Raw genomic sequence first — 21,560 nt, 5'->3', positions numbered from 1 at the left:
GCTGCGTCCACACCAGAAGAATGTGTAACCACCTCCTATTTCTGTGAGCTGACCTTCGTTGGCTAGACGAGTTTCACACAGGGATGCAATATCGATGTTAAATCTTGCGAGCTCTCTGGCAACCAGGGCTGTTCTTCTTTCTGGTCGATCTGCTGAGGGGTTGTCTTGAAGCGTGCGTACATTCCATGTACCAATAATGAGTGGTGTCACCTTGCATTTTGTTGTTTGAAATTTTGTTATTCGACCGCATAAGATGGGATCCCCTCCAGCCGTGGTAAGCTGGCCAGGGTTCTATGAAGCAAACAATGTTTAGGGCACCTTTTCTAGCCCCTTCCTCTTACTACGGAGGTGAGCAGTGCGGTCCTAAAGAGGGCTGCTCAGTCACTCAGGTAGACACCGAATCCAGCTGTTGCTTCGGTCAGCAAGAAGACGACCATTAGACCTGAGCCGCCTGTGTGCAGGTCTGCGGCTACAGCTCCCAGTGTATCCACACCTGCTGTTTCGTCGCTCGCCCATTACCACAGGACTTTAAAGTTTACGGGAATTGGAGGGATGTCAAGACTTGTGCATAAATTGGATTAAAGTGAGGGAGAGGTGCGCATAGTCAGCCTTACTCTCTCTTCCCAGATTCCATCTTGCTCCAATGGCAGGACAAAAGTCGAGATGGTTGGAGATGGGCTGGGCGCAGTGGTTGACCAGGGCGTCTTTCGCGTCTTGCCGTGCTCTTAGCGTACCACGTCGCTTGCAGAAACCGCCTTCATGACCGTTGGTCCTATTCCAAAAGGTCTCATCCGCTCAATCCGCCGGAGTCTGTCTTCACATGCTCGGAATAGACAAACACTTAGGAGGGAGGAGAATAACTGGGGATATAACTAGAAGTAATGAGATGGTCAAGAAAAGGAAAAATTCAGATGAATACCAGGAAAAACTGCCTGATAGATAGATGAGACTGCAAAACAACCTCCCAAGGGAAATGATTATATCATGTAACTTGGGACATTTAAAAGTAGACTGAATAAAACCCTAATAAAATAGTAGGGAAGAGTCTTAGGTTGTTATGGAGCTGGGCAAGGTGACAGAAGAGGTCTTTTTTGTCTTTAAATTGTACAAAAGGGGAGAAATTTTGAATAGTTCTAAATATTATAGAAATACAAGGGGCCACATATGACAAGCACTTGAAAGGGCTTCCTAGAAGTCTAGGTATTGAAATAAATGTATCTGAGGAAGATAGGTTAGTTTGTTCTTAATATCACTTTATTGACTCCCTGAGCTTATTATTTTTACTAACCTCAATGATTACATGCTTTACTTTTTAATCATTACAGGTGCGTTTGCTTGCAAGATGGTACCGTTTGTTCAATCTGCTGCTATTGTTGCTGAGATTCTCACAATGACCTGCATTGCTGTGGAAAGGCATCAGGGAATTGTGCATCCATTAAAAATGAAATGGCAGTACACCAACAGAAGAGCTTTCACAATGCTGGGTAAGATCTTAGGCAACTGCAGTATTCATACAACACACATCATTTGCGAGTTGAATTATTCCGTTGTGTGTAACTAGTGTAGGAGGTTTGCATAGTAGAGAAGGTATTGATCTGTGCAATGGTACAGAGTTACTGCTGAGTCTAGCCATATTCTATGAAGCGGCTCAGAAATACTGTCCATGCAAGACTGGGACAATCCCTTGTCTTTCTACTACACCTCTATCCCCTTTTTTTAAATTAACACCATCCACAACTTTCTCAATCTGCCTGCCTCAAAAGCCTGATTTTGTTTTTTCACAAACTTATGGGCTAATGTAAACTGAAGTGGCCATCCTTGTTGATATCCTGTTTGTGGGTAGTTGGGAAAGCCTTGATTTCTATTCCAAAATAGTTTGTATTTGAATAGGTTTTGACTAGGATTTTGATAACCTTGTTACAGTCATTTTGCAAGAGATATTCAAAGTACACAAGTACTGCTGAAGAAGCACACCATTTGCAAGGCTGTATTCATTACTCATATCTGCTATGCAAAGAGAACATAGGGTAATGTTGATCATACTTTTCACAGGGCAGATGTTGCCTGGGCATCAAATGTAGCTGCCCTTTAGATTGCAGGCTCTTGAGACTCTTAGGGTATGTCTACACTACAAAATTAGGTCGATTTTATAGAAGTCAATTTTTTAGAAATCAATTTTATACAGTTGATTGTGTGTGTCCCCACTAAGCGCATTAAGTCAGTGGAGTGCGTCCACAGTATCAAGGCTAGCGTTGACTTTCAGAGCGTTGCACAGTTCCCGCAGTCTGCGCTGCCCATTGGAATTCTCAGTTGAGCTCCCAATGCCTGATGGGACAAAAACATTGTCGCGAGTGGTTTGGGGGTCCCCTCCCTCCCTCCCTCCCTCCATGAAAGCAATGGCAAACAATCATTTCTTGCCTTTTTTCCTGGGTTACCTGTGCAGTCGACATACCATGGCAATCATGTAGCCCGCTCAGCTCACTGTCACCGTACGTCTCCTGGGTGCAGCTGGCAGATGCGGTACTGCATTGCTACACACAGGGGCGGCTCTAGAGCCCAGCGGGGCAAGCACCCGCTTGGGGCGGCCCTTTCCCAGGGGGGCGGCAGGCTGGTCCGGTGGACCTGCCGCAGTCATGCCTGCGGGAGGTCCACCGGAGCCCAGGGACGACCGGACCTGCCGCAGGCATGACTGCGGACGGTTCGCTGGTCCCGCGGCTCAACCGGAGCCGCCGGACCAGCGAACCGTCGGCAGCTGCGGGAGGTCCAGCTGAGCCGCGCGACCAGTGGACCCTCCGCAGTCATGCCCGCGGCAGTTCCGCTGCTCCCGCGGCTCGGGGGCGCCTCCCGGGCATGATTGCTTGGGGCGGCCAAATTTGTAGAGCCGCCCCTGGCTACACAGCAGCAGTTCCTTGCCTTCGCGACAGCAGAAGGTGCAATATGACTGCTAGCTGTCGTCATCATCTCCTGGGTGCTCCTGGCCGACCTTCGTGAGGTCGGTCAGGGGCACCTGGGCAGACATGGGTGCTCCTGGCCGACTTCGGTGAGGTCGGTCAGGGGCGACTGGACATAAATGGGAGTGACTCCAGGTCATTCTCTTCTTTAAGTTTTGTCTTATGGAGATTCAGTCCTGCCTAGAATATCATGCGAGCTGGAAGCTTCTGCCTCAGGCTGCTCTCCCAGCCGGCAGCACCGCACGGTCGCACCTACCCCAGCCTACCCCTTTCTCCCATGACTCATGAAGCCTGGACAGTAGTAAGGAGCAGTTCAACTATAAGTTGAGCGAGTGCAGAATGGTGGTAGAATGCACCTTTGGACATTTAAAAGCTCACTGGCACTGTTTGCTGACTAGGCCGTTTGTGATTATAAGAGCACAGCAAGGCGCACATCACAGAGGCTTTGAAAACCAGTTTCATGACTGGCCAGGCTTCGGTGTGACAGTTGTGTGTGTTTCTCCTTGATGCAAACCCGCCTCCTTTGTTGATTTTAATTCCCTGTAAGCCAACCCTGTAAGCTGTGTCGTCAGTCGCCCCTCCCTCTGTGAGAGCAATGGCAGACAATCGTTTCGCGCCTTTTTTCCACGCAGATGCCATACTACGGCAAGTGTGCAGCCTGCTCAGCACAGCCGCCGCTGTTGTGTCCTGGGTGCTGCTGGCAGCAGACAGTGCAGTAGGGCTGCAAACCATCGTCATTGAATGACCGCTTCCGCTGCCACTCTGCCCTCCTGCTCACGCCATACCACGGCAAGCATGGAGCCCGCTCAGATCACTGCGGCAGTTATGAATACTGTAAACACCATGCACATTATCCTACAGTATATGCAACACCAGAAACTTCAAAAGCAGCACCAGAAACTTCAAAAGCAGGCAAGGAGGTGACGGCAGTGCGGTGACGGGAGTGATGAGGACATGGACATAGACTTCTCTCAAAGCACGGACCCTGGTAATTTGGACATCATGGTGGTAATGGGGCAGGTTCATGCTGTGGAATGCCAATTCTGGGCCCGGGAAACAAGCACAGACTGGTGGGACCGCATAGTGTTCCAGGTCTGGGATGATTCCCAGTGGCTGCAAAACTTTCGCATGAGTAAGGGCACTTTCATGGAACTTCATGACTTGCTTTCCCCTGCCCTGAAGTGCAAGAATACCAAGATGAGAGCACCCTCACAGTCCACAAGTGAGTAGTGATAGCCCTCCGGAAGCTTGCAATTCCAGACAGCTACCGGTCAGTTGGGAATCAATTTGGAGTGGGCAAATCTACTGTGGGGGCTGCTATGACCAAGTAGCCAACGCGATCACTGACTTGCTGCTATCAAGGGTAGTGACTCTGGGAAATGTTCAGGTCATTGTGGATGGCTTTGCTGCAATGGGATTCCCTAACTGTGGTGGGGCAATAGACGGAACCCATATCCCTATCTTGGGACCGGACCACCAAGGCAGCCAGTACATAAACCACAAGGGGTACTTTTTAATGGTGCTGCAAGCACTGGTGGATCACAAGGGATGTTTCACCAACATCAACATGGGATGGCCGGGAAAGGTACATGACGCTCGCATCTTCAGGAACTCTGGTCTGTGTGAATGGCTGCAGGAAAGGGACTTACTTTCCAGACCAGAAAATAACTGTTGGGGATGTTGAAATGCCTATAGTTATCCTTGGGGACCCAGCCTACCCCTTAATGCCATGGCTCATGAAGCCATACACAGGCACCCTGGACAGTAGTAAGGAGCTGTTCAACTGTAGGCTGAACAAGTGCAGAATGGGGGTAGAATGTGCTTTTGGATGTTTAAAAGCACACTGGCGCAGTTTACTGACCTCAGCAAAACCAATATTCCCATCGTTATTACTGCTTGCTGTGTGCTCCACTATATCTGTGAGAGTAAGGGAGAGATGTTTGGTGGAGTGGGAGGTTGAGGCAAATTGGCTGGCTGCTGATTATGCACAGCCAGACACCAGAGTGGTTAGAAGAGCACAGCAGGGTATGCTGCACATCAGAGAAGCTTTGAAAACCAGTTTCATGACTGGCCAGGCTACAGTGTGAAAGTTGTGTTTGTTTCTCCTTGATGAAAACCTGCCCCCTTGTTCACTCTACTTCCCTGTAAGCCAACCACCCTCCCTTCCCCCCATTGATCACCGCTTGCAGAGGCAATAAAGTCATTGTTGTTTCAAATTAATGCATTCTTTATTAATTCATCACACAAATAGGGATATAACTGCCAAGGTAGCCCGGGAGGGGTGGGGGAGGAGGGAAGGACAAGGCCACACTGCACTTCAAAACTTATTGAATGCCAGCTTTCTGTTGCTTTGGCAGTCCTCTGGGGTGGAGTGGTTGGGTGCCCGGAGACACTCCCCGCCCCCGCAGTGTTGTTGGGCATCTGGGTGAAGAGGCTATGGAACTCGGGGAGGAGGGCCGTTGGTTACACAGGGGCTGCAGTGGCGGTCTGTGCTCCTGCTGCCTTTCCTCCACCTCAGCCATATGCCAGAGGATATCAGTTTGATCCTCCAGTAGCCTCAGCATTGCTTCCTGCCTTCTCTCATCACGCTTACGCCACCTCTCCTCTTGCTCCTGCCTCCTGTCCTCTCGCGCGTCCCTCCTGTCCTCGTGTTCATTTGGTGCTTTCCTGCACTCCGACATTGTCTACCTCCATGCATTCTGCTGGGCTCTTTCAGTGTGGGAGGACTGCATGAGCTCAGAGAACATTTCATCCTGAGTGCGTTTTTTTTGCCTTCTAATCTTCGCTAGCCTCTGGGATGGAGATGATAGGGTGAGCATTGAAACATTTGCAGCTGCGAGAGGAAAAAAAGGGAGAGTAGTATTTAAAAAGACATATTTTAGAGAACAATGGGTAGACTCTTTCACAGTGAACCAAGCTGTTAACATTACATAGCACATGTGCTTTCTTTACAAGGTCTCATTTTGCCTCTTATATTGAGGGCCTGCCAGTTTGGTGTGAGAGATCACACATGCAGGGCCGGTGGGAAACAGAATTTGGCATGCAGGCAGCCATGGTAAGCTACAGTTTTCTGGCTTCTTTAACCTTCATAATATGTGGGAATGGTTTCAAACAGCAGCGGCCTCATTTCCCATATCAAGCACCCATTGGGTTGGCCATTTAAAATGGGTTGACTATTTAAAAGGAGGGGCTGCAGTTTTTTGGTTAACGTGCAGCACAAACCCAACTGAACTCCCACCCCCAATTCTCTGGGATGATCGCTTCACCCCCTCCTCCCACCATGTGGCTAACTGCGGGGATGATTTCTGTTCAGCCACAGGCAAGCAACCCAGCAGGAACGGCCACCTCTGAATGTCCCCTTAATAAAATTCCCCTATTTCAACCAAGTGACCATGAATGATATCACTCTCCTGAGGATAACACAGAGAGATAAAGAATATTTCCGCTCCATCCCCATACACATTAACAGATTTTTCCAGTAGCTGCACTGGCCATGAATGCATCCCAAGTCTTCAGGGCAAATTAATCATTAAACATGCTTGCTTTTAAACCATGTATTATATTTACAAAGGTACACTCACCAGAGGTCCCTTCTCTGCCTTCAAGGTCCGGGAGCTTGCCTTGGGTGGGTTGGGAGGGTACTGGCTCCAGGGTGATAAACAGTTCCTGGCTGTCGGGGAAAACAGTTTCTCCGCTTGCTTGCTGTGTGCTGTCTTCAACCTCCTCCTCCTCATCATCTTCCTTATCCCCAAAATCTGCATCCCTGTTGCGTGAGAATCCATTGATGGAGTCCACGCACAGGGGTGGGGTAGTTGTAGGGGCACCCCCTACAATAGCATGCAGCTCATCATAGAAGCGGCATGTCTGGGGCTTCGACCCAGAGCATCCGTTTGCCTCTCTGGTTCTTTGGTAGGCTTGCCTGAGCGAATTAAGTTTCACGCAGCACTGCTGCGGGTCCCTGTTATAGCCTCTGTCCTTCATGCTTTTGGAGATTTTTTTCAAATATTTGGGCATTTTGTCTTTTGGAACAGAGTACTGATAGCATGGATTCGTCTCCCCATACAGCGATCAGATCTAGTACTTCCCGTTCGGTCCATGCTGGAGCTCTTTTGCGGTTCTGGGATTGCATGGTCACCTGTGCTGATCAGCTCGCCATGCTGGCCAAACAGGAAATGAAATTCAAAAGTTCGCAGGGCTTTTCACGTCTACCTGGCCAGTGCATCTGAGTTGAGAGTGCTGTCCAGAGCGGTCACAATGGAGCACTCTGGGATAGCTCCCGGAGGCCAATACCATTGAATTGCGTCCACACTACCCCAAATTCGACCCAGCAAGGTCAATTTCAGTGCTAATCCCCTCATCAGGGAGGAATACAGAAATTGATTTTAAGAGCCCTTCAAGTCGACAAAAATGGCTTCGTCGTGTGGATGGGTGCAGGGTTAAATCGATCTAATGCTGCTTATTTCCACCTATACTTGTAGTATAGACCAGGGCTTAGGAAGGAAATGCTTGATGAAAGGCCTTGATGAAGAGAAAAGTGCTGCTATTGTTTGTTACCGAAATATCGGGTCTGCCTAGCTGAGAGCCAATAACAGCCTGACAGGGATAAGGAAAAATGCTTTATTCTGCAGAATATCTTTATTCTGTAATAGATACAGAAGACTCTACTGCACACAAGTTTCACAAGCTTTTTATACACTTTCAGACAAAGACCATGCTGTGTTAACACTTCATTGGTGGTTACTGAACCCCGTAAAACCGTTATCTGGTCAGGAAAAACTGGCTTGAAGCAGGATCTTTTTCTGCCTCTGGCAGCAAAAGAAAGATTAGTTACAAAGTTCGAGGTACTGTGTAGGTGAGGCCTTTTGGAGGCTTCTGCCGCCACCTACTGGCCGTTTGCAAAACTATTAATAAGGGAGGGGACTACCAAATAGCTTTCACATATTTACAATAAGTCAATTGTCCACAAATGTTGACTGTAAAATTTCACCTTAAATTTCAAGTTCAGTTTACAGCACAAAGTTCCACATCACTTTGTTTTGCTAATTGAAGCTATTAAAGTAAAATGAATTCATGTTAAATTCTCCATTCTGCTGAGCATTAAAAAGACGTTTGTTTGTTTACAGGAATAGTCTGGTTGCTGGCAGTTATAGTTGGGTCACCTATGTGGCATGTACAGCGACTGGAGGTATGGTATGATATATCATGTAATCATACTTTCAGAGGGAGCCCTTGTTTCAGACTTAGCTCTTGCAGGGTCTCATTGCAGGGGATAGCAACAAGGCTGAATAAACTCCAAATATTTATGAGCGGGGATAAAGCAGAATCTGGTCACAAGCTACTGTAAAAGTTCTCAGTGTTTCTTATGTAGAGTAATTGATTTTGTAATCTGACTTTCTGGGCCCTCATTGTAAAAAGAGAAAATGAAGAGACACTTTTAATATTGTCACTGGCAAAGGATTGTGGGCAGTTTTGGAAAGCCTTTACTTCAGGGTGTGGACAGAATTTGGCACCTGGGGCATTTGGATTGCCTCCATGTAACCTTGTGCTGGCTTTCCAGACTATAGTGCCTACCTGTAGTTGTGCCTCTTTCCCTGTCTTTAAGATGAATAGTTGCATCTATGCCTTGCACTATACCTTCCCATTGCTTTGTATCTGCAATGACACACAATAGCTTGGGACTTTGAAAATGAATATCTTTACGTGACATGGCGTGTTCCTATAATTATTTCTCCATAGCTATTACATTTTAAGCAAAGGTTACTCCATTCAAAACCTTCATTAACTGTTAGAAGCAGCTATTTGGGAGTCTGGAGTTTTAAAAAATCCTTTAAAAAGTGTAACTTGGCATATTGGTGTTTGAGAAAGGGGCAGTAGTCTATACAGACATGAGCTATGTACTCTTGGTTACAAGCTGTGTGTGTGTATAGACAGTTGTTTTTTGGGAAATCTTTGTTTGTCGGCTGACGAGACAAGTTTGTTCTGAAAACTCATTTAAGTTTGAGAAGTTTTCAGTCAGCCTCCATAACTACAACTGCAAAAGTTGTGTACAGATACCTGCATTTGTGTATGCAAACCAAAGCCCTGACCTTGCAGTCTGATCCACCTGGGCAGAAGCCCATGCACCAGTGCAGGGTCAGGCTGACTTCAGTAGGATTCTGTGTGCATGCGTGTGGAGGGCGGCGTGGGGGAGGGGAGCAGACTGCTTATGTGGATTTAGTTGCAGGATCAGGGCCCAGATCACATAACTAGATTTGCAGCTGTACTTTTTGTTCATGTGAAAATGGATGTGCTGACCAAATTGGCATTTAAATTATATACATTAAAAAATGCCAGGGTTAAACAATGTTTTTAGATATGTTTGGCTTTTTTTAGCCTTCCAAGAAGCTTTTGATAAATTACCTCAAATGAGGTTATTTATCAAAAGTCTCTTGGAAGGTTAAATAAATTGGATGCACTGTTTGTCATTAACTTATTGATTTGTATTAATTATTAATATTATTACTACTTATTAATGTTACTTTAGCCACTTTAAAAGTGTGATAGGTGCTATAGAAAAATAGTCCTTGCCACAACCCCAGTTGTAGAGGAAAATTAAAATAAGAGGTTTGGGGCAGGCTTATGGTTCCTTTGTGGTAATGCAAATCAACCTGACTTTGACCAGTGGTACACAGAGAGCCAGTGTACCTGATCCACAGAAAACATGCGCCCATTACAGCCCTAGCTAGAAAGCACCTTATCTGTTTAACTCAAGCTGTACAGACTCATATTTGGCTCTGGGGGACCCCAGTTCAATTCCTGTTGTATTGGCCAAGATGGCCCAGCATAACCTTAAAAGTAATCAGCCCAAACAGTACATTGTTTCAGCACATCTCAGCAGCTGCCTCCAGGAGAAACTGACACTTCTCTCCTCAGCATAAAGCCTGAAGGAGAGTGTCAATTAAAACACCTCTTGTTCTTCTTGGAGGGCAATCCCTCTGCTGCAGAGACGAAGTACAGTTTTTACCCTGCATAAGCTATGGTGAACACAGCCCTTCACATGGAAAATGCATCAGAAGAATAGTCTCACTAGAAAGGTGTCTCCACTGAATTCCTGTTGTAACGCAAGGGGCTTTAGAACATATGACACTCTTCATAGTTAGGGTCCTTATTAAAGTGACTCATTTCTATTTCATTTGTTTTAGATTAAATATGACTTTCTGTATGAAAAAGAGTATGTTTGCTGCTTGGAAGAGTGGACCAGTGCTGTTCACCAAAAGATATATACCACCTTCATTCTTGTCATACTATTCCTTCTTCCACTGATGCTGATGCTTCTGTTGTACAGTAAGATTGGTTATGAACTCTGGATTAAGAAACGAGTGGGAGATGCTTCAGTTCTTCAAACCATTCATGGGAATGAAATGTCTAAAATATCAAGGTTTGTAAAGTAAAACCATATAGTTAGAACTCTCAGTCTTGAAAAGCATATATGGGGACTGGCAGCAAGAAAAGTTATCGACAAGTGACTAATGACTAGGGCCCTATTAAATTCATGATCCATTTTGGTCAATTTCACGGTCATAGGATTTTACAAATTGTAAATGTCATGATTTCAGTAATTAAATCTGGAATTTCATGGTGTTGGGGTCCTGACCCAAAAGAGGAGTTGTGGGGGGTAACAAGGTTATTGTAGGAGGGGTTGCGGTACTGCTATCCTTACTTCTGTGCTGCTGCTGGCAGCTGCGTTGCCTTCAGAGCTGGGTAATTGGAGAGCAGCGGCTGCTGGCTGGGAGCCCAGCTCTAAAGGCAGAGCCGCCACCAGCAGCAGCAGCACAGAAGTAAGGTGGCATGGTGTGGTATTGCCACCCTTCTGTGCTGCTTCTGGCGGGGTGCTGCCTTCAGAGCTGGGCGCTCTTCAGCCACCCAGCTCTGAAGGCAGCACAGAAGTAAGGGTGGCAATACCGTGACTCCCCCAAAATAACCTTGCAATCCCCTTGCAACTCCCTTTTGGGTCAGAACTCCCAATTTAAGAAGTGCTGGTCTCTCCCTTGAAATCTGTATGGTATAGGGTAAAAGCCCACAATAGACCAGATTCCACGGTATGTGACGCCTTATTCATGGCTGTGAATTTGGTAGGAGCCTACTAATGACTTAATATTTGGTGCCCAACCTGAGACACCTTATAAGGGCCTGATTTTCAGATAGTGCTAAGCACCCACACGCTGAAAGATGGACCCTTTTCAGGTGTGCCACATTGTGCACCTAAAATTAACACTTTTGAAAATGCAGGTCATGAGTTGGGAGGAAGAAGCAGTTTGTTACATTCCTGAGGCAGATTGGGAGTGATCAAATACAGTTCCTTTTAGAATCCACCTGGAATAAGATCAATAATATCAAAAGTTTTCTAGGTGAGTTCGTTATTTGTGTGTTTATAGCCACTGTTCTATCAGCCTTTTAAAAATGAAAGTAGTATATTAAAATAAAAAAGAATTGGAACTTACCTGAAAACTAATTTGATACACTCTAATTGGGTAGTTTCCAAAGAGCTGTAAATGCCCTCAGTCTTTTTCTGCCTCATGAGACCATCCAGATGGGAACTTTGTGTTTGAAATGCAATTAAAAAATGAATAATTAACAAGCAGACAACAAAATGGTATAATTACTTATGCTTAATTGTAATTTAGTGTAGCAATTACCCTACTTTATATATTACACTGCAGTTTTTCTTTAATTTGGCAAGTTTGTTTCCTGGTGTGATGGCAACTTCTAGTAATACGTGCACAGAAAACAGGAGAGTACCATATTAAATATTGAATCCAAGGAGAATAATAAGTAGCAGCTTAAAGAGAAAAGATTGCTCAGTCAAGTGGCTAACATCAATCAAAATGAGGATAAGGATGAAGTTGCAAAACTGAATAAAATAGTAATGTAACATGCTTGTAAAGTATGTGCCAATCCCCCGCTAGTGACGACTCCACGTAGAGGATAAGGTTCTACTATTTCTGTCCGCCAATAGAGTTGCTACTTTAGCTCAAGTGGTGGAAGTTTATATTGGGTTCATAACACCTCGTGGTAATAATGTTATATGGGAGTTCATGAGTAATGATAAATCCAGACATACTCTGAGCCTGCAAAGTGTTTTGGTGAAAGCAGGGCATGTACTCCTAACAGATGGTACAGACCCCATTCCTCCAAACACTATCCTCCAGCAACAAAAATTATTAGGTAGTGAGGTTCCATCCGTCTCCTTATCTATGTTGGACATTGACATAGTAATGAGACATTACAGATACAGTCAATATTCCAGGTCCCAGGAAAAGATCTTCACTTTTTCATATATCATGGGTTTTTGAGCAGTTTCTCCATCTCTAGGTATCAGAATTAGACTTGCTTGAACAGCTATAACAACAAAATTGATTTTTAAAATACAATATTCTCTAGACTGCCTACCATAACTTAAACACTTATCTTTTGCATTAAAAGTGTTAAGTAAAAGCTGTTAAATTATTAAACTAATAAGAACAGACACTACGCTTTTGATCTTAGCTCTAAGGAGCCTTTACATATATGTAAACACATCTTTACATATATGTTTGAAACAGCTACACAGAATGATCCATCCATGTTTTTAATATATCACTGTGGTCTCTGGGCACCTTAACTACAGCCCTAAACAGAACCTTTGGGCTAAGATTTTCAACAGTGACTCATGTTTGGGGTACCTGTGACCATGAGCCCTTCTACCACCAAAATATATTTCCTTTTCCTCTGGGTTGGCTGGGGCATAGGGCCCACAACATCCATTGCCACCCTAAGAAATGCCTCCTTGATCACAGGTAAGGGCTGTCTGGGAGCTTTGTGAGACCCTGCAGGTCCTTGCACTTTGGACATAAGTCACAAGACCTACAATAGTCTCCCATCTCATATCTGAACAATAAAAGTTCCTTTTCAACCTTTCATAAGTCTCCAAGTGACCTGCAAAAGGACAGTTGTGGGAGTAATGTCATTAGCTCCCTACAATGCTTAACAGGCACAACCAGCTGCTTGTAAACCTTTCCAGGATTTTTATTTTTCCCCATAGGACTTTCTCTATACATCCTTCCCTCCTCTTCAAAAAACCTTTCTCTGTTTCCCCTAACTGGGGTCCTCCCAAGGATAGGTCTCATGCTATCTGCTCTCTACTCTGGTGCAAATTCCTGCTGGCTGTCAGCTCTGATCAGAGCCTCCTCCACTGGCACTGGGAGTGACTCTGCCCCACTTGTCCTTGGAGACTCACTGTGTCTGTCTGATAAGTCAAGGCCAAGGATGTCCCTTTCCCCTGAGCTGTTTCTCTGTCTTTACAATTCCTTTCTGGGACTACAGAGCAACATTCACTTTTACTACAGGTTACTATATTAATGGCTTTAGATGTAGTTAGTATGTTACTTCCCATGATAATTTCTGCTGGAATGCAAGCCAATACACCAAATTTTAAAATGCCTTCCAGACCTTCACACTCTAAGTACACTTTAACTAAAGGCACAGTGGTTTTGAAACTTCCCAAAACTAGGAGTTCTACCCTTTTTCCATACAGCATACCAATCTCCCTAACAATACCTTCTCCGAATCACATACAAATCTGTGTTGCCAGTGCTTGAAGTGTGAACCTTAGTCAACCAGCACGTTGTGTGAAAATCCTGTCCAGAGTACTCTACCTGTGACTTCTGGCTCAGGACACACACAACTGTGAGCCATTGTGGTACTGCTCTGCCTCAGTTCCCCGGCACAATAGCTTGTCTGTCTTGCCAGTGAACTCTTCTGGACTCTGGCAGTCCAGATCTTGCTTTCCAAACCCCATTTCCTGTGGTCCACAGAGACATCATTACCACCAAAGAGATCGTGCATGCACCAGCATGTTAGGTTAGCTGAGGAGTTGCCTTCCACTGTTAATACACAGTACTGAGATGGTTTTGTAATAAAACAAATTAGTTTATTAATAAAGAATAGATATTTAAATGATAGGTATGGTTACAAATGAAACAAAACACTCTTTCTAGTGACCAAAACTCAATTTTAGCAAGTTACAATCTTCGTCTAAGCAGGTTTTTCACTTGCATCAACCAGGGCCATCCCTACCTATTTTGGTGCCCTACGCAACCCCCCAAGCCTCTGCTGGGGGTGGGAGGGCTGGCCACTTCCTGTGGGAAGTGGAGTGACCCAGCCCCAGCCTGCTCCTCTTCCCTGACTCCCAGAAGAGGCCTGGCTTTTCAGAAAGTGCTGAGCATCCACCTTTTGAAAGTCAGGCCCATTTAAGATGTTGCAAATTGGGCACCCAGAAATTGAGACACTCAATGACTAGTCACTTTTGAAAATATTTCAAAGTCTGTGTGCTCAGAAGTATCTGTTTGGGAAAAAAACTGCATTTCAATGCATCAACAAATACTTGTCTGTCCAAATATTTAGAGCTGAATAAGTATATTACAGAGTTTATTAGTGCAGTTGCATGAAGGTAAGTAGATTTTGCATTTCAAATTGGATCCTGAGTTAGGAAAATATGACATTGCTCTTGTTATTTATTATTTGACATGGTTCAGTAATTTCAAGGAGAGTTAAGCAAGTGGGCACTTTTGAAAATCCCATTAAGTGCCTATCTGCATCTTTGGGCACCTAAATACTTTTAGAAGCTGGCCCTGAGGCATTTGTGCTAATCAACAGTTTATTCAAAGTTATTCCGTAAACTCTACCTCAGTGTAATTTCAGGAAGAAGAAGCGAGCAATCGTTATGATGGTGATGGTGGTGGTTTTATTTGCAGTCTGCTGGGCCCCTTTCCATGTGATTCACATGATGATAGAATACAGTGAGTACCTGCCACACTTCTTAATTAAAGCATTTACTTTTGAGTGTGTCTTTTTCTTTTTATTAATGGAATCACTGATGTATCAAACTCTAGTGCTGCTGCTCTAGTGCCCATTGCCAGCTAAAGTGAATATGTGCCTTTAAATCTGGAACAATAAACAGTCTCTCATGATATAACAGTGGTTCTTAATCTATTTATCAAGTTTGTCATCTTCTTGTTGTGTTTTATGGTGAAGCAGACTTACTTGCTGAGTCTGTGATCCCCAAGCACTGGACACGATAGGTAATTAAAAATTAAAGTCTTTCATTTTTAATTCCTAGCAGTCTGAAAGAATTTCAGTATTTCTTTTTAACAGGCCTCATTTTCTCAGTGCTCTTACTAGGTGTTTCCATGAAAAAATTTGAACTTTAAGGCCTCTATTTTTGTTTTTTCTTCATATAAAATACCCCCTTTCAATGGTGCACTCTTTGTTCTCCCAGAGAAGATGATCATCTGTTTCCTGGACCTTGCACATCCCACATAATCCATCTTTGTTTGTTAGAAACAAATTACTATTAATCTACAATGGCCAGTTACAATTCTAAATAGTCACTTCACTCTATATCTCAGGGCCTTGGAGTATATCAGCATTTTTTACTCTTGGGCATATTTCATATTCCCCTTTGTTTCTTTTGCCCATAGTTTTTGCCATTCTTCTCAACTCATTTTAATTTGATTTTTAAACTCCAGTGTATTTAAAGGGCTCTCTCAATCAATTTGCTCATTTTCAACAGCATTTTTTTGCCATTTTGTCTGCCAGGTCATTGCACTGGGATCCATGCTATTACTATGATTACACCCAACTACATCAACTCTATTGTTAACAGTAATATTTCATTCAGAATATCATTTCTGCTCTTTGAAGAGTCATTGCTGATTGCCTGTAGTCCAGATAAGGAAATAGACAGAGTGACCGTAGCATCTGGTGCACATCTATGACCCAATTTAATGCCAGCATTATCCCTGCCAGTTCAGCTGTCAAAATAGCTACAAAATTTGATAGCTGTGTAGTTTGCTTGATTCTGAGTGCAGGAACACAGAAAGCTGTTCCCATTCTTCCTGTTCTTACATCTTTGGATCCTCAGTATATATTGGACAGTAGCATTCCCATTTATCACAAATGTTTTCATTTGCTATAGCTTGCACATTTAATGCTCCTTTTCCAGTCATAATATATTTTCCCCAAAGCTATAGATTTTAATCTCTTTTAGGTCTTTGTTTTCACCAAGATCTTTTGTCCACACTTTAACCTTGCTTACATGAGGCATATTGAGTTTTTGCCCTACGCATTGCCCACTTAATTCCCAGCATTCATCCTATATTAGTTTGGTGTTTTCATCTTCACAGTTTCCAGTGACTTTAGCCCAAACGGTTAAATCTAAAAGCTTTATTCTTAAAGCAATGGACAGTTCACCTGCAGCTATCTGAATTACACACAGCGGTGTTGTGATGAAGGCACCACATGCAATTTGCAACCCCAGAGCTTGGACTGACTCAAGCTTTCTCAAATTAATTTTTTGTGCTGAACCAAAAGCCTGGTACCTGTACTGATCAATTGGTCTTACTGGAGTTCTATATAACATCACGAGTACTCTTTTATTCATACACCAGGAGGTTCGAGAAGTACTTTCCATAGGATTCTTCCAAGCGTGCTATCAAATATCACCCCTAAAAATCCGTAGCTTTTCACTATACTTATTTGCCATCCATATAGATATGATTTATAATCTTTTTTAAAATTTCCCGTTTAGTGAATGTCATTCCCTTAGTTTTGTCAATTGAGAATTTAAAGCCTCACGTTTCTCCATTCTGCGCCTGTCCTTAGTACATTTACTCTTTTAGCAGCTCTTTCCGGGTGTCTGTTTGTGACCTCTGTGGCAAAATCATCAGCAAATAAAGTGATGTCCATTCCCTCACTTAACGCTTTTGGAAGATCATTCATCATGATCACCCTGTGGAGTGCCATTTGTTAGTGTACATATATTGGAGTAGGCTTTTCCTACTCACACCTGCATAGTTCTTTTACTTAAAAAATCTCTTATCTGCCTAGACTTCCTTCCTTTTATACCCTTGGCAGCCACTTTATGAAGTAAACCCTCTCTCCAGAACATTCCATAAGCTCTTTCAATATCCAGAAAAGTTGGCCTGTATGCATCAGGTCAAGATCTCAGCTTGCCTGGTTTCCTTGCTGGAACAGTAACTGCATGCTTCCACTCAACTGGCAGATCACCTTTTTCCTCATATACTATTGCCCAATTTTAGTATCACCCTCAGACTTCTCTCAGATAGGTGTTTAAGCATTTCAAAGCTTATACCATCCGGCCTGGAGAAGTACTTTTGCTCTTTTTTATAGCTTTTGGAAGTTCCTTCATACTGAAGTTTTCATTTAAAATTGTTCCATCTTCCTCTCCCACCTGTTCAATACCCCATTGGTTTTTATAATGCATTTTCTTTTCCTCTCACAGATATCTATACTCTCATTCTCATCATTACAGCCTCTCTCCTTTATTGCCCTCCAGGCTTGACACTGGCTGCAGGTATAGTGAGGTGAGGTTAGCTGGCCCATAGACTCTCCTTTACCCCTTTTCTGTGGATGTGGGGCCTCTCTGCCCCATTACAGTGCCTGATTGGGGACAGCAATTAAGACAATTGGTGTCAAATGAGAAAGACACTGGCACCTGCTCCCAAATCTGAATTTAAAATGTCTCCTTCCTACTGTTGCTTCATCTCAAGCCTGAGTCAAATCTCACAAAGCAGGGAGTTGGCACCCAGGAGATCTGTTCTTGTGCCCGGGGTCTAGGAGGCCCATCGTAGGCTTGCCTTTCTCACACTCCCTCCTTCTATGGTGCATGGAGGAGGAGCAAAGAACAAGCACTCATAGTCAGCATGTGAGTGCTGTGCTCAAGAGGTGGCAGAATGCAAGTACTGGAAATACTGGAAGTGCCGTTACACCTTCTAGCTCCCCCAAGCAGTGCCGGAACAGTGACCCGGGACATTCCAGTAGGACTCAAGCACTGCTCAGGGTACTCTGTCTCCCTGTGGGGGCTCCTCTCACCCTGAACATGAAGGGTCTGCAGCTGTCAGAACTGGCCCTGCAGATAGTGCAATGCCAGAGTATACTACAGAGCTGCCTTGCAGGTAAACATCCTCAGTGCAAATCAGAGACTATCTGTGGGTTTTGCCCTAAGTTATTTTTGGCTGCTGCTGCAGTTGTCTCATAGCAATTTCAAACCAAATTGTGGATCCTGACTACTGCAGTCCTTCTTTGCTTCTACGTGCCTCAGACACCAAGGATCTTGTTTAAAACACAAGCAACTAAGTATCAGTGCAGAGCAAAGGGGCTGCCTCTTCCTCACTACATTGATTCATCAGTTGAAAACACACAATTCACTACAACCAAAGCCATTCATCCATTATATAAAAACACTTTTTTTGGAACTATTAGCCTGTACCTTTCTTAAACTTATACTTCTCTCCATGTCACTAATCACTCTCTGCTACTTGGACAGGTCTCTGATCAAAATGCTTTATTGTTAAACAAAACAAAGCAAAACAAACAAATAAACACCGTCACCTTTCATTGCAAACTTGTAGTATGGGGATCCTGTTTTTAGAAGAATTGAAAGAGGAAAATCACTTTTTAATATTTTATGATATTGAATATTCAGAAATTGGGGTGAGAGCCAGATGAGAGATAATAGATAAGAAAAGAGTTTATAGGGGAGTTTACACTTGCATGTTCTTACAAGTGTGTATGAATGGAGAGAGAGAGACAGAGAAAATTATGTAGGGCCAATGTTTCCACTTCACTTCACTGAGGAAGCTGGTTTTCTGTGCTCTGTAATTGTCATCAGACATTGGTCTGATTACATCCATTTCAGTGTGAACTGTACTTATATACTTCTTGAATTTCTGTATTTATACAGCATGTGACTGACTGTGGTTATCAGTGAATACTGTATTTTAAAGCTGTATCCTGATTTGACCAGTGTGGTTAGTTACAGCCAGACTGTAATCCATTCCTTTAGGAGATTTGGTGCATGCAAGAGGATATACATGTTTATATAAAGTACAGGTCACCCATTCCTTGAAGGCGAAACCCTACTTCTACACTGACCAGAGATGAGACTCTGAAATGAATTCAATTCCTGGTAGAGGTGGACAAAAGTGAGGCTTGGTGAGTTAAACCCGGGATTGTGAGTTGGTTTCGAGTTGTAATCCCAGCTCTGCTACTGACTCATTGCACGGCTTGTCACTTCCCTTTTCTTCCTTTCCCCTGTCTCTAAAATGAGGCTAATATTTACTCAGGTAATGATAACTTGCATTTATAGTGCTTTTCATCCGTTGATCTCAAAGCATTTTACAAAGGAGTCAGTATCATTATCTCCATTTTACAAAGGGGGAAACTGAGGTACAGAGATTTACCCAGCAGGCCAGTGGCAGAGCTGGGAATAGGACCCAGCTCTTGTTAGTCCCAATACAGTGCACCCTCTATTAGGCCACACTGCCAACTACTATGTAAAGTGCTTTGAACATATGAAGTTCTCTATAAATACTCATGCTGATTGCTATTTATTTTAAATGGGTGGAGCATTACCTGCTTATATCTGGCCTGGATTGGACACAAAGTGTGTGAGCACAGAGGAGACAGCTAGTTTCCCACTGTATGAGCTGTAAAAAGGGCCGAGGACAGTGTAGGGTGACAAAAACAGTGTTTACAAATCTGAAGTGAAGATAGAACATGGGGGACAATAGGATTTAAATAAACAATGTATGCAACTGACTGGTAGCTTTGTGTCACTCATCTGTCTGTTAATTTTGCAATTCATAAATTGCAATTTTCAGACTATCTTTATATGACTGTGTTTTGTTTTGCTTTGCTTTCTGGTCAAAACCCATCATTAAAATGGATAAAAACATCTAAGAACTTTTTCTTGAAGCTGAACAAGGACTTCTGACCTGCAAGGGTGGGTATGGCATGTGGGTATGGGGTGTGGGTATCTATATGATTATATTTCCTTTTTCCCAGGTAATTTTGAAAGTGAGTATGATGATGTCACAATCAAGATGATCTTTGCTATTGTTCAGATCATTGGGTTTTTCAATTCCATTTGTAACCCTATGGTATATGCCTTTATGAACGAGAACTTCAAGAAAAATTTCCTCTCTGCAATCTGCTTTTGCATTGTCAAGGAAAACCCATCCCCTTCCAGGCGACTTGGAAACTCAGGGATTACCATGATGCAGCAAAAGGCAAGTCTTCCTCAAAGAGAGCCCACTGCTTTAGAGGAGGCCAGGAGAGAAGCATTCAGTGATGGCAACATTGAAGTCAAATTCTGTGATCAGCCAGCTGCAAAAAAGAATACAAAAAGGCACCTTGCTTTGTTTGCCTCTGAACTCACTGTGCACTCTGCATTAGAGAATGGACATTAGCATCATGAACAGTGGTTGTTTTGTTTTTTTTCAGTATTAGAGAATTGCTTCCTATATTTGATATCTTTCAACAAACCATTTTGTTTTATTTTCTACTTTGCACATTGAAGTGAGAAGAGAGACTATATTTTATGGTTTATGATAATGCTAAAATATGTTTTCAAAACAGTAATATATTTTACAGGGGTTAAGAATGAAACCTTGGAAAAGAAGTTCCATTATGATTACAAGAAATATTTTTCTTATGCCAAATTCTGCCTCTATGGGGTTTACCCCCAAATGTGGGCAAACTAACACTGTTTTTCTATTAGCAACTCTGTTTACTTTGTGCCTGTGTTCTGGCTGGCCATGGGAATGTGCATCGCTGATTGTGCAAATTGCCTGAAGGTATAATCAGTGGGGTGAGCACATACTGTCTCTGGGCAGGTCTGGATTCCATATGGACTATGCTACTTCTACCAAGACCTGCCCTCTGCAGCTCAGTGGACAAAGGGACTGCAAATTAGAGTCTGGGAGGAGGCAAGGTTGAGACGCATCAGGTGTATTAAGCATTTCTCTTGTGCTATGTATGTGAAAGGCCAGCCAGAATTTGTCTGTATGGAATAAGACTTACACACTGTATGCATACTAAGGCATTTGTTAAGGGAAGTCAATTTCATATCGACAATGTACGTATGTGTGTCTAACTGATGTACTGTCATCACAGGATAATTAGCTGAATACAAATATAAATGTAACAGTGGACTGGCCTGTAAACTGCATCACTTTAATTGAAAAATGTATAATGTCAAGAAGTGCAGTAAAGTCATCAATACAATGTAGAAGTTGGAGGATGCATTCCCTAAAATATAGTTGTTTGTTTAAGGTCCCAATTTAGATACATTGCCTGACTAACTGTAGCAGTGCCATCACTTTAGGGCAGGGGTGGGCAAGCTACAGCCCGTGGGCCGTTTTAAGTCAGCCCGCAAGCTTCTGCTGGGGGGGAGCAGGCAGGCTTCGTGCAGCAGCAGCCTGGGTCGGGGGTCGGGGTCTGCACCACACGGCTTGGCCCCAGGGGGGGGGGGGGGGGGGGAGCTCCTCTCCTCACTGCTCCTGCCTGCTCTGCGCAGCAGGGGTGTGGGTGGGGCTGGCACTGGCTGCGCTCTCGAAGCCTCGGCATAGCCCTCTCCTCCTCCTCTCTCTCGCCTATCCCCCCCTCCGGGTCCCTGCCCAGCTGCAGGGGAGCAGCAGGCCAGAGCGGAGGGAAAGGAGAAAGGAGGAGAGAGAGAAGGCTGAGGGGCACCACGCGAGTCTGTATCCACGACCCTCCCCCCCCCCCCCC

The 21,560-nt window shown here is 43.9% G+C and overlaps 1 protein-coding gene across 3 annotated transcripts in view; it reads left to right on the top strand.

The window, feature by feature from the left end:
- QRFPR (pyroglutamylated RFamide peptide receptor) overlaps positions 1 to 21,075 on the top strand; it is a 65,873-nt gene extending 44,798 nt beyond the window's left edge. Inside the window, exons 2-7 of one of the 3 annotated variants that reach the window (XR_005598710.1) lie at positions 1,326 to 1,484; positions 8,075 to 8,136; positions 10,133 to 10,368; positions 14,670 to 14,767; positions 18,835 to 18,983; positions 19,836 to 19,970. Coding sequence is in view for 2 of the 3 variants with exons in the window: in XM_039539231.1 (XP_039395165.1) it covers positions 1,326 to 1,484; positions 8,075 to 8,136; positions 10,133 to 10,368; positions 14,670 to 14,767; positions 19,836 to 20,239 (959 nt within the window). In the remaining variant the exon portion in view is untranslated. Of the gene's footprint in view, positions 1 to 1,325; positions 1,485 to 8,074; positions 8,137 to 10,132; positions 10,369 to 14,669; positions 14,768 to 18,834; positions 18,984 to 19,835 lie in introns of all 3 variants that reach the window. The other 2 variants (XM_039539231.1, XM_039539232.1) reach the window with 2 other exon arrangements.
- The last annotated feature ends 485 nt before the right edge of the window (positions 21,076 to 21,560 follow it).

This window comes from Mauremys reevesii, linkage group 5, assembly GCF_016161935.1.
Source record: "Mauremys reevesii isolate NIE-2019 linkage group 5, ASM1616193v1, whole genome shotgun sequence".
Taxonomy (NCBI): Eukaryota; Metazoa; Chordata; order Testudines; family Geoemydidae; genus Mauremys; species Mauremys reevesii.
This window is presented reverse-complemented; position numbering and strand designations above follow the sequence as displayed.